At 31.9% G+C, this 12,623-nt stretch overlaps 2 protein-coding genes across 12 annotated transcripts in view; one reads left to right on the forward strand and one right to left on the reverse strand.

Annotated features, from left to right (window-relative positions):
- LOC126747726 (protein LSM14 homolog B-B) overlaps positions 1-2,447 on the forward strand; it is a 31,643-nt gene extending 29,196 nt beyond the window's left edge. For all 11 annotated transcript variants that reach the window (XM_050456528.1, XM_050456540.1, XM_050456546.1 and 8 more), the window contains one exon: positions 1,772-2,447. In XM_050456528.1, coding sequence (XP_050312485.1) covers positions 1,772-1,774 — 3 coding nt within the window. In that variant the 3' untranslated portion in view covers positions 1,775-2,447. The remainder of the gene's footprint in view (positions 1-1,771) is intronic.
- A 4,109-nt stretch (positions 2,448-6,556) lies between these two features.
- The window catches only part of LOC126750610 (uncharacterized), a 31,565-nt gene continuing 25,498 nt past the window's right edge, over positions 6,557-12,623 (reverse strand). Inside the window, 5 exon segments of the mRNA XM_050460261.1 lie at positions 6,557-6,706; positions 7,430-7,546; positions 7,790-7,956; positions 7,959-8,077; positions 8,221-8,425. Of these exon segments, the coding sequence (XP_050316218.1) occupies positions 6,635-6,706; positions 7,430-7,546; positions 7,790-7,956; positions 7,959-8,077; positions 8,221-8,425 (680 nt within the window). The 3' untranslated portion in view covers positions 6,557-6,634.

Here is a 12,623-nt window from a genome sequence, read left to right on the forward strand (position 1 = left end):
AAGTTTTCAAATTGACACCCTGTATAATACAATTATTTTCTGTTTAAAGTCAGCGTCGTAGCACTTGCCAATAAACCACAAGTAATTAAGGCCAAGCAATAGCTGAAGTAAACTTTGTAGAAGAAAATGTAAAATGTTTCCATACTTTTGTGAACAACAAAACACTAAAATTCTATTATAATTCGCAAAAACAAGTTTAACGTTTTTTATGTTTAACGTATCACTAAAATTGATTTTCAGGTTTTATTTACTCTTGGTCGTAAATAATGTAAGAAATAGTATAAAAATAAAATGTTTCCATACTTTTGTTCTCCACTGTATGTGACCTACTGCATCAGGATTCTGAGATATCCTCAATCAGACGTTTAAAAAACATAATTTTTTTCACAATTTTTAATGTACATGGTTATTCTTTACATTTAGCAGAACCTAGCTAGGTTATTATACGAAATGGAAAAAAAATTAAATACATATAAAAGTTGTAGAGTTCACCTTAAATCGCCAGAAAATGTTCTAAAATTTAATACAGACGTATCGCAAAGTTAATAAAAAAATACAAAGATATTTTAGGTTTAATAATTGTTTGCTACACATATAAGGGCAGATTCTTGCTTTTGAAGCTGACTTGGGCTAAGAATAATATAATAGCAGTGAATGAGAAAGTATTGGATTTTTTTATTGGTCTTCAGAATTAAAGTATTAAATTATCAACAACTAAAGAATGATTATTTTCAAAATACGGTCTGCAAAAAATATCTTAATTGTAACTATAGATATATTTAAAAATTTTGAACGTTAAACAACCCTTGTGTAGCACCCAACCAAGAAGAGTTTTAAATTTAAAAATTCTGCTTATGACTTTATTTTTCTAACCAGTTTAAATGGTTATGATGTAAAAAGGTGAAGTATAAGAAAGTTTTTGTCCTACGATATTCAATTTTAGACTTGAGAAAAGTTGGTACCTAATGTTAATCATAACACTCCTTAACCATGATATATCAAAGACATTTTAAATGAGCTGGTTAATCGTAGTTTCTTGTATATTATTAATCGGGCAATATTGAAACTTATTTCCAAATAACCAATTTATATCCTTCTTTTTTTAACAAACTAACATGTGGTCCTCGAGGTCGAACTTTTATTGTGACCCTCAAATCACAAAACAGTTTTCATTAGTAGTAAAGCTGTTTTGTGATTTAAACTCATTTGTGGTTGTCCTTGTAAATTTGCAGCGTTGGGATTTGCGATTTATTACTGGGAGCAATAATCTTGATGATTTGTTTTTATATTTGAAATTATAACGTGTAAAGACCATGTTGGCGCTGCATGTCAATACGTACTAATTAATGTCTTTGTCAGTATCTACTGAATAAAAATACATTTTTAATTTATCCCATACCTTCCACTTATGTGGTTTTAAGCAAAACGGTTTGTACTTGTTTTTTTCGTAAAATCCAAATTGTAAAATTTCTTTTGTATGTTTTAAGATAATTGTAGGGTATGGGATTTAAATTAACAGGGTTTTTTTTTGAGTTCAAACTTTTATTTTTTAGTATTATACAAGGTGTTTCACTAAGCGTGAATCGCGACTATATCTCGGTTAGGTTTATATTGTCTCGGCTTAGTGAAACATCCTATTGTAGTTTACTCTTTAAATCCTGGGTTAATCTTAGTAGATATCAACAAAAATTGGTTTTTTTAAGTCTATACAACATTTTAACCTAAAATACTACCAATTGATAATTTGTTCTTTTTTTCTTTTAACTTTCAGTGAAACCATGATCTGAATTAACTCCTCCCCAAGCCTCACTGACACAGGAGCCAACAAACAAAACGAGAAAAACTGACTGAAAATGGGAAACGATTATAAGTATAAACACAAAAACATATAGTGCGCCACTGAATCGGGAACTGTATCAGTTTAGACTGTGATTAATTTAATGAATATTATACTCGCGACGGCGCGTTCTCAAAGTCAGAAAAGGGGGTAAAGTGGCGGGTGGTTTTCTTTAAAAAAAAAACACTTCTGGTGTCAGTATTAACTGTTTAGGATTTGTAATGTACCTTAAGTGATAAATACTTTTATTTTATATAAAAAAAATATATCCGGAGCCAAGCTGTGGACGACTGCGCTCGCGTATTAGTGTATATTTTTTACTGCCTTAGGAGAATAACAAGTTTTTTTTTTGTAATAATAAAAAGCAGTGGTAGCTTTATATAGGATCTGGTGGAACGGGTTGAGACATGACTTTGAGTTTTTTTTTTTGATTTGGTACAAAGGGTTTATGAATGTATGAAATTTTCAGTTGAAATAATAAATTTTGTTCTAACCAGACTTCCGTACCCTATATTGTTGTAATTTATTGAATTATTGTTAAATAAATAGGTGGACTTTGTAATTACAGAGTTTGATAAATAAAATGCACTTTTTGAGTTTTTCTAGAAGACTATTGGTTTTTTTATTCGATTGTTCTTCCTCAAAAAAAAACTTATAATATGGCGTTATCAGCTAACACAAGCATGGTTAAATAACTGTTTATTTTTGATAAACTTCAACTATAAATATCGGATAAAATGTCCGCATGATACGTTGAGGAATTTAATATTGTCATGTTTTATTCATGAGTTAACAAACGCCTTTTTAAAAAAAAATACAATATGTATTTCGTACAAACTTAGCGTAACTACAAATTCAACTGACAAAAAAACTACAAATACAGTAGGTAATGTATGGATAATCCGAACAGAACACTCTCACCATAAAACATTTGGACACATAATGGATTTAAAAATCTTTATTTATGTGCATACATAAATGCATAATATGTCAAAATTAAAATAAACTTAACAGGAAATCAAACAAAAGATTCAGTAAAAATTTATCTAACAAGAAAAATAATTACGATTTTTAAAGAAACCAGTTAACTGCATACATAATATGGACTTCATTGCCTCTTAATATTTTCTTTGAATAAACTTTTCTAGAGTTTTTTGAACAGATTTTTTGATGCTTAAATCGACAGCCTTCTGTCGAATTTCTCTTAGAAGGATCACTTCATGCAGTGGCAATCGTCCCAACGTACACATTTATCAAATGAGATCACCGCTTCTTTGCTGGACATTTTCTGTATAAGTTCATCCTCGTCATCAGGTTTCTGATTTTCTCCCGCGACATTAGCAATGATCTCGTCATCTTCTAAGATCCCTATCCAAATTTTCCTCGTCATCACCTCTTGCCCATTTTTCAACTTCTGTTTTGTTTTATCTTGTTCGTTTGTTTCTTGTTTTTATCTATCGGATTATCAGCACGATTCACTTTGTTCACTAACTCCACTAGATCAGGTCCTTCATCTGACAAAATAGAATCACATATTTCTTCTTGTAAAGCATGCAGGGGTATCAAATCTTCTTCATCCATGTCCTTGGCGGAAAGAAGTTGACACCGCGATTTTCTCACCAGTTCTTTAGGCACTTGCTTCCCAGATTCGGCTAATGCAAACACAGCATCCTTAAGCGACACATTCTTTAAACATTGCGCAATGGTCCATCGGCTGAACCAGGGCAGTGCAGTTAGGTGGAAGAAACATGACTTGAATATTACCATCATGGCTGGCTAGTTCTTGGCCTGGTCTGTGAGCTGCAGCATTGTCCAGTATTAAAAGGGCTTTCTCTTCAAAATTATTAATTTAAAGATACTTTTTTACGCTTAGTACGAATTCACTGTGGAACCATTCTTCGAAGATAACTCGATCAACCCATTTTTGGTTTCAGTAACAGACAGGTAGGTTGCTGTTTTTGAATGGTCTTGGATTTTATGATTAACCGATCACAAGCAACTTCAACTTATGTCGGCCACTTGCATTTGCGCAAGGCATTAATGTAATTCGGTCTTTACTAATTTGACGACCCGGGGCACCTTTTTCGTCTGCGTGTACCAATGTCTTTTCAGGAAGACCGAGTTGCTCAATTTTTTATTTGAGTTCTATACGAAAGGGTTCCACAGCATTTTCGTCACTCGACAGCTTTTCCCCGGTAACTTTCAACCATAAAACACGTCAAAACAACTATAAAATCACGCAACGTCTTGCTGCAAGAACAAACTTACAATTAAGTATTACTCTACGTACCAACAGTTCGGATGACGGAATTCACGGTGTTCAGATTATGGAATCAATAATTTTACGCAATTGGGGCGTTCGGATTATACGGGGTTTGGACTATCCATACATTACTGTAGTGGATATTTATATGAAGAAAAAATCAAGTTAAGCATAAACAATTATCAGCATTTTCTGTAAGGGACTGTGACATAACTCACGTTTAACATGAAAGTTTATTACATGTAAATTTTTTCGTTAATGTTAAACGTTTAAGTATGGTATATTATATACTGTTTAAAGACATTTATAAGATGCGTTTAATGGAATGAGATTTTTTTTTTATTTGCAATGTTTTATGCATCAAGGGGCATTTTTCTAGGTACAAAGAAAATAATTTTCATCAATGGCGTCTATAAGGGGGTTATCGAAAATATTATTTAATTAAAAAAAAAGTACACCATTGGATTTTTCTAAAATAAATTTTATTTTTCCAATCCTTGTTTTGAGCAAATTTGTATTCTTGAGTTTTTTTTAATTTGTATATCTTATTTGGTATAATTATTGTTTGATACACATTAATGCATTTGTTAATTTTTTGTCCCTTATGTAAACAGAATCGTATATGATATACGTATACTCTACAGTTTAAATAAATGAAAAGTTGTTCTTAAAATGAAATCCCATTTATTTGCGATAAAAAATTACACAACTACTGCGATTTACTTAGCGATAAGTTTTGCTTGGAGAAATAAAATAGGGTTGGGTTAATAAAATTGACGTATCTTTCAGATTTTTCATATTTTTAATTGCAAGAAAGATATTAACCCTTTGGAATAATAACTTTCCACATTATATCCTTAGCTAACCTAACTAGCAATTTTAGTTACGGCTACAACATTGTTTGACTATATTACTTTATTCAAGTAATAAATCGATAACTGGTACCAAAAAATATCTTAAATAAGTTTAAATAACTGCCAAGTAAAAAATAGTAGTAAGAAATACGTAATATTAACTTAATAATTGACTATATAGTAATTATTACTTTGCGGTAACTCTGATGGTAGCTGATACCGCTTAGCGACCTGACCTAATTACTTTTACAACGTCGTTCCTTAAAGTAGAAAATATTGGTCGGTGGGACGACGATTACATGGGAACTTTTAAGTAAGCGCGATTACAAAGTTAAATTTCAAGTTCTTGCGACTACATAGGAACATCAAAATATTACCACGCAGTAATACACTTTGAAGTAATATTATCAGTAACAAGACCGAAATAGTTACCCTTATTTCTTCTTTAAAGTAATATTTACCACCTTGGCTATTAAAGCAAATTACCTTAAAGTAATTATTTCTACTATGCAGTAAAATATATTTTATAGTAGCATTTTTTTGAATGAATTTACTTATTCCTAAGTCATTTTTACTTTGAAGTAACAAAAGAAACTTCTTGGTAACTCTAACAACAATTCGCCATATTTTTTAAAATTATTTGACTCCATTTTGTGAAAAGGTATTGCACGATTTTATGAATTTGCTAAAATCGGAATACTTTTACATTTTATGCAATTTTTATTAAATAATAGACTTCTTATATTCATAGGAGTAAAGAAGATTAAAAAAAATTATCTACCTTCTTTAAAAATTAAAATAGACTTGGTATATTTTTTTGTTAAAAGTCATTATTTTAATGAGGCGTTCTTTATTTTCATCCTATATTGCCTATGTTTAACAGTAAAATTTGCTTCGTTTACATTTTTCCACTCCGGTAAGCGATAATATCAGCTATATTAAATACAATATGAAGTAGATTAACCCCGATACAACGCCATCACTTAGAATAAAGACGGACATAAAATTATTTGTGTTGACAAAGAAAGAGAATCAAAATGTTTGCATAATATTGTCTCAGTAACTTCTTAGTAACTAGTACTGCACAATTACTACTTTATGACATCCCGAAAACCACTATGGGACGTTAAAAAGAAGTTCCCGGGACGATAGAATTACGTATTTGCTACAGCAAAATCATTCCCAATTTTGGTAAAAAAGTGGTAACAGAACGGTGCCTAAACGGTTCCCGCGACTAGTAACCACAACTTTAAAGTATTCTTTATAGTCGCGATTACGTAGTTGTTGCCAAAACTGCTAGTTGGGAATAAAAATTAAATAATTATCTATAAATAAGTGAGTGAGTACCTTATTAAATAAATAAATTATATGATGATAAAACATAATTTAAAGGGGTAAAAACAAAACCACTAAAAACTTCTTCATAATCACTTGTATTCCATAATATTGTTTCTCGACGTCACATCACAATTAGTCATTACTTACTTTTTTGTCCCTAAATATTGTTTCCTCTAAATTACTTCATCTTAATAATTACACAAACGAAAAAAATGAGATGATTTCTTTTTTTTTTGACTTTTAAGCTAAATGCAACATAAAAAGATGTTTTCTCGGCCGTTTTAATGCGACGTGGGCGGCAGAGGCGGATGATAATAATACATTTGATTCTGGTGTTGAGTATTACTGGTTGTCGTCGGGGGGTGGTGGAGGTGGCGCGTTAAACAACATATTTTGGGACTCTGAGAGCTGATACTAAAACAAATAAAAATCAATTAAAACTTTATGTGTTTGATAATTTGAACTGTTTTTTTTTCTTTATTTTATACAAAAGAAATTATACAGGGTGTTCCAGATAAAGTGATATATATGGAGATTTCGTAAACGGTAATAGATATAATTTCGGTTAAATGGGAAAAAAGTTGTGCTGTTCCAAGCCCAATCAGATTCGATATTAAGATCCACGATATCCGCAGGGGTTTTAATCAAAATATTAGTCAAACCAAACCTTAAATAAAAAAACCTTTAAAAGTCATATACAAACTTCATAGTAAATAAATAAACAATAAATTTGTAGGTTATAATTATAAAAATCAAACTCTCACGAGATGTGTATAAACTCATCGCTGTTGTGAGACCTTTTTTTTGTTTATTTTCCTTATTCCTTATTTGTTATGTTGGTCTCTTTGAGAATAATGGATGAGATTTTTGTATTTGATATTTTTCTTGGCATTTTAGATTTTTTGCAACCATAATCAACTTTGTTATTTCTTATGGACGCCATATTGGATATATAAATACGTCATTAAATAGCATGTAAAAAGATCTTTTCAACCATGTATAATAATCCTATCTTGAAAAAGTAAATTTATTAAAAAAAAACTTTTTTTCACTTAGTTGGCTGTGAAAACAAAGGCTGCTAATCAATAATTATTTTTTTTTTTAAATAAATATATCAAGATAGGGTTGATTAGTTACCTGGTACGTTGGAGGGGGTATGTGTGTGAAGTTCATCATAGTGGACGCTTGTACGGTTGGTGGGGGAGGCGGTGGAGGCTGTGACAGTTTCGGTTGTGAGGGCGGTAGTGGGGGTTGCTGAAAATGCAAGAAAACACTTTTTTTTCTAAGTTACAAATTAGGTGTGTACAGAGTATTACAGCTTACATTTAATTGCATTTACGGAGTAGATAGGTTATTTTAAATTTTCTGAGGATAGATTTTGAATGACTGTGATACTCCAAAAATCTGGCACCTTATATAATATAATGTAATAATAATTATTAAAATAAAAAAAATGAAAAACAATTTCTTGCAGAAATAAGGTATAACAACATTTACCTGTGGGAATTGCATTTGTTGTCCAGGCAAAGGAGGTGGAGGCTGATTCAGACCGTGATTCAGCTGCTGCTGCTGTTGCTGACCATTAAAAGCGGGCCTCGCGGACGGCAAATTCATCTGCTTATGATTAAATCCGGAGTTTTGTTGATTCAATTGTGACTCTCACGAGATGTGTCCTGATGCTCCTTGGGCACAAGCTGCGGTCTCGGCGGCGGTGCTCTACTCACAACAGCCGGCGGGGATCGTGGTTTAGCTGCTGAACGCACTGGACTTCTCGATCTTGATCGACTAATTAAAAAAAAAGCAACAATTATCCATAAATTCAAATTTATTTCTTAAAATTGACGAGTATTTTTGTATTTTAGTTGTAAATTAAATTTTATTTGACACGACTGCGCGCCTTTAAGCTTTAAATTATTTAGATGTTTTACCTGCTGCTGGAAGAGCTACTGTCTGAGTCAGAGTACGAACGCCTGCGTCTCCTATCGTAGGATCTGCTCCTGCTGCGTCCTCTGCTGCCGCTTCTGCTGCTCCAGCTCCTGTTTCTGCGACCTCCTCTACGGGGAGAACGGGAGAGGGATCGCCTGCCGCGACCGCCGCGACTTCCTCCACGTTCAGGAGCTCTCCTCCATCGGCCTTTGGTTAATAAAAATTAAATTATCATTATATTAATATATATGAGAGGGCTTGAGGCAACAAGGTATAACAGCCACATTTTGTTGAAAATCGAGATTTTCGAAGAATATTATGCAGAATATATATTGGATATTTTCAGTCAACAACAAAGCGTTCAAAAAGTCATTTTAGTTCAATGAGTACCTATAGCAAACAGAGATTACTATCCAACTGATAATAATGATAACCAAACAAAATTGTGTCTTAAAAAATATTTTTTTGGGTGTTCAATAACCAATTTGTATAAATATAGTAAAATTTAACTTAGAAGAAGCTAACAGTTACATACATGTTGGAGAGAAACTTGTTTCCATCTGAAAAAATCAAAAAGTATTGGATTGGCCTTCCCGATCACCTGATTTGAACCCTATAGAGAATTTTTGGCCGCACTTGAATGTATTTTAATAGTAACAGAAAGTGCAGTTTTATTGTACCACCTTTAAAGTAGTTTTTCTCAAAAGTTACTGAATGTGGATGTGTACCTTGTTGCCCCGAGCGCTTCATATAGTTCATAGTAAAAATGTTGGTAAACTTATTTCTTTTTTAGAAACATACTCACACTCAGTAAAAACAAACTACCTAAATTTTGTAGAAATTGAAAAATTGTTGATAAATTGTACTGAGCGACACTTTTCAAATTGATTCAGTAAAATAAAAAACTATAATTTCCCTGGCCTTCAACTCTTTTATAATGAAACTAACTACAGTGAACAGCAAAAATATGGAATAAATTCAATAAAAAATAAATAAGGGCGTGTTCGAAATAAACTTTCTGGATAGAAAAATTTGTATACAGGGTTTCTCATGTAGTCGTGGTCAATACCAACTTTCTTATTTTAAATGGAACACCCTGTATGTGATCACATTTTTGGATTCTACATAACATTATAAACATTTTTGATGTATCACATGCCATACTTTTATTCAACTGTTTCTAAGGTACACGGTTTTGAAAATTGCTGTTTTTATGAATTTATAAGCCTTTTTACTAAAAATAGAAAAAAACGGACAATCACTTTTCTATTCTTACTTTTTAATTCCTTTTTTTCTAAAAACATACAAAATATGATACATATAAAAAAATATGGAACAAATGCACTTAAAATTGATTAAGTATTTAATAAAAAAACAAGCATTACTTAAGGTAAAAAAAAGTATATTGTCATTGTAAGTAAATTGTCAAATATGACTTGTGTCACTGCGTGTTTCAAGTAAATATGGTTCTTTTAAATGAAACTCAACAAATTGAAATTTTAATTTTTATTGAATACAAAGATCTCAAGAAATTTGTAATTTGTTTAATGCAATATACAGGGTGTCTCTAAAAGGTATGTACAAAATCCTAGGATATATTCCTGATGTCAAAATAAGCCGATTCAAAGCATATATATATATATATATATATATATATATATTATAAGCAATTCATGACAATATTTTATACTTTAAGTAATGCTTGTTTTTTATTAGATACTTAAACAATTTTAAAGTAAAGTAAAGTTTATTCATGCTTATGACAAAAAAAGTTTCATAAGCATGAGAATGTCTTAAGCAAAAGTCATAAGCAAGCAAATTTCATAAGCAAAAGATGTCAATTCAGACAATCGTCATAAGTAGATAAATACATATTAAAAAATTATTTCACTTACAAATTATTAAAGTTTTACATTGGAAATTAAAATCCTTATCTAAAATATTAAAAAAATAACACCCAAGATACAATTTCACAAATACTAAATAAAATAATCACAATTTACAAACAGTTAAAATTTTGGAGACCCCAATATCAACTTCAATTTCCTAAAACCTATTTTTGTTTTATTTCCACCAATTTTCACAGTTGAGCTTGTAGATACTCATCAAAGCTATAGAAGGCTCTATCAGCAAGTAATTTTTTTACTAAGGCAGCAAAAAGTTTTCCATTTAGAGCTTTAATATTATTAGGAAGTTTATTAAAAAAGCTTGAGGCATAATAAGTAGTTGAGATACGAGTTTATTGAGTCTTAGAAAGTGCATTTCAAGGAAATCTACCTATCGAGTGCTGTGAGTATGAATTTCTGATCTCTGGGTATATTTATGTAAATTATTTTTTGTATATATTAGACATTCAAAGATATGTCGTGATGGAAGTGTAAGAATTTTAAGTTTTTCGAAAGAGTTTCTCACATCGTCTCTGAAACTTAGACCCTCAACAACCCTCAGAGCTCTTCTCTGCAGTTTAAAGATTCTCCTAGCTTGAGGTGCATGACCCCAAGCCAAGAGACCATAATTGCAGGTGGACTGTATTAGCGCATGGTAAACCATTAACAAAACATCCTTATTTACTGTGCCTTTTAAGCGTTTTAAAAGAAATATTTGTTTTGCCAATTTATTTGCAATGAACTCCACATGCTTATCAAATATCATAGTAGGATCTAAGTGAACACCCAAGAATCTGACCCCATCCAAACTCTCAACATTAGAACCCTCTGTATTTCTCAAAAAAAAATAGGACTTCCTCCGTTTTGTTGACATTTAGGCTAAGTCTATTTGCACTGAAACACTTGTCCAAATCTGACTTCACCTCCACCAGCATCAGCTCCAGTTATTGCAAACTAGTGCTCCTGCAAAGAGCAGTAGTGTCGTCAGCAAACAGCAGCAGCCTAGACTCAATTGACCTGTCGATATCATTGACATAAATAATAAAGAGGAGTGGCCCCAAAATAGAACCCTGTGGCACACCATGAGTTATTTTGCATTATTCTTATAAAGCTCCACCCAAACAGGTTTTCTGTACACGTCCAACAAGATAAATTTCAAGAAGTAATAAACTGGGTGGGGTCAGACCATAAAGTTTAAGCTTGCTCAGAAGGATCCTATGGGATATGCAGTCGAAGGCCTTTGAAAGGTCACAGAAAATTGCCCCTCAACCACATACTCCAGAAGATCCAGTATAGCCTCAACAGTCGATTGTTTTTTTCCTAAACCCATACTGAAAGTTTTTGAGGATTTCATTTTGTTCAAAATAGATATAAAGTTGACTACTTTTTAAAAGTAGCTCAAAAACCTTCGATATTATTGGAATCAAAGATACTGGACGGAAATTATTTAAATCATCTCTACTCCCTTTTTTAAAAATTGGTATGATCTTTTGAATTTTAAAGCCACTTGGTTAGATGCCTTCCCTTATACATAAATTTAAAAGCTTTGCTAAAGGATATATTAAATGATCTTTCAATTGTTTTAGAAGAAGGACATTCATTCCATATATGTCTAGAATGTTTATTTTTTAAATAACTTATAGCATCCCTAACTTTCACTAAAAGAAAAACCCTCCACAGGGACACCGAACAGGCAGGCCTGATCCATAAATGATTCAGCAGTGACCGTGGCCAGTGGAATCTTCTTGAGAGTTTCCTTAGCTATACCTGAAAAAAATGTATTGAACTCGGATGCAGTAAGACCCACGGGCTGCTCACTATTCACCTTCTTTCTTTGGCCATTTATAATCTGCCAAGCAGCTTTCGTTCTATTATCAGCCTGTAGTATATATTGAGAGTTTGCCACCCTTTTTGCAGATATAATTTCTTCCCTATACCTTTTTCTAAAGATTTTGACCTGTTCTGCAAGTTCTAGACATTTATTACTGCTATACAAGGAGTTTAAGAAATGCAAGGTTTCGCGCATTTACTTTAAATGATCATTAAACCAAGAGACCTGACGATTTCCCACCTCACTCTTCTTTTTTACTGAGAATGATGCATCCATTGCATTCACTAACAAACCAATAAAAAATGATGCTATCTCATTTACAGTATCAGGGGAGCAAAGAAAACCCCAGTCAAAGCTTTCCAAAATTTTGAACATGTTTTGGATACCCCTCTGTGTTATTGGTCTATAAAAAATTGGCTTTGTGTGAGGTGTACTTTGCATGTTTAGAAAATGAACTTTAATTTGAATGGCTTTATGATCTGATAGAACAGCCGCGAGAACATTTAATGAAGATGCAAGAGTATCTCTAAAGTTAACAAAAATATTATCAATGCAATTCAAATGCCTCGTATTTTCAAAAATTTCCTGTGAAACCCCATAAGATTTTTAAATATCGAGAAAATATGTAGTTGTTCCTGATAAAGTATTAAAATCTCCAGTAATACAGATAAAATTATTGTTCACAGTT

Source organism: Anthonomus grandis, chromosome 2 (genome assembly GCF_022605725.1).
Source record: "Anthonomus grandis grandis chromosome 2, icAntGran1.3, whole genome shotgun sequence".
NCBI classification, from domain to species: domain Eukaryota; kingdom Metazoa; phylum Arthropoda; class Insecta; order Coleoptera; family Curculionidae; genus Anthonomus; species Anthonomus grandis.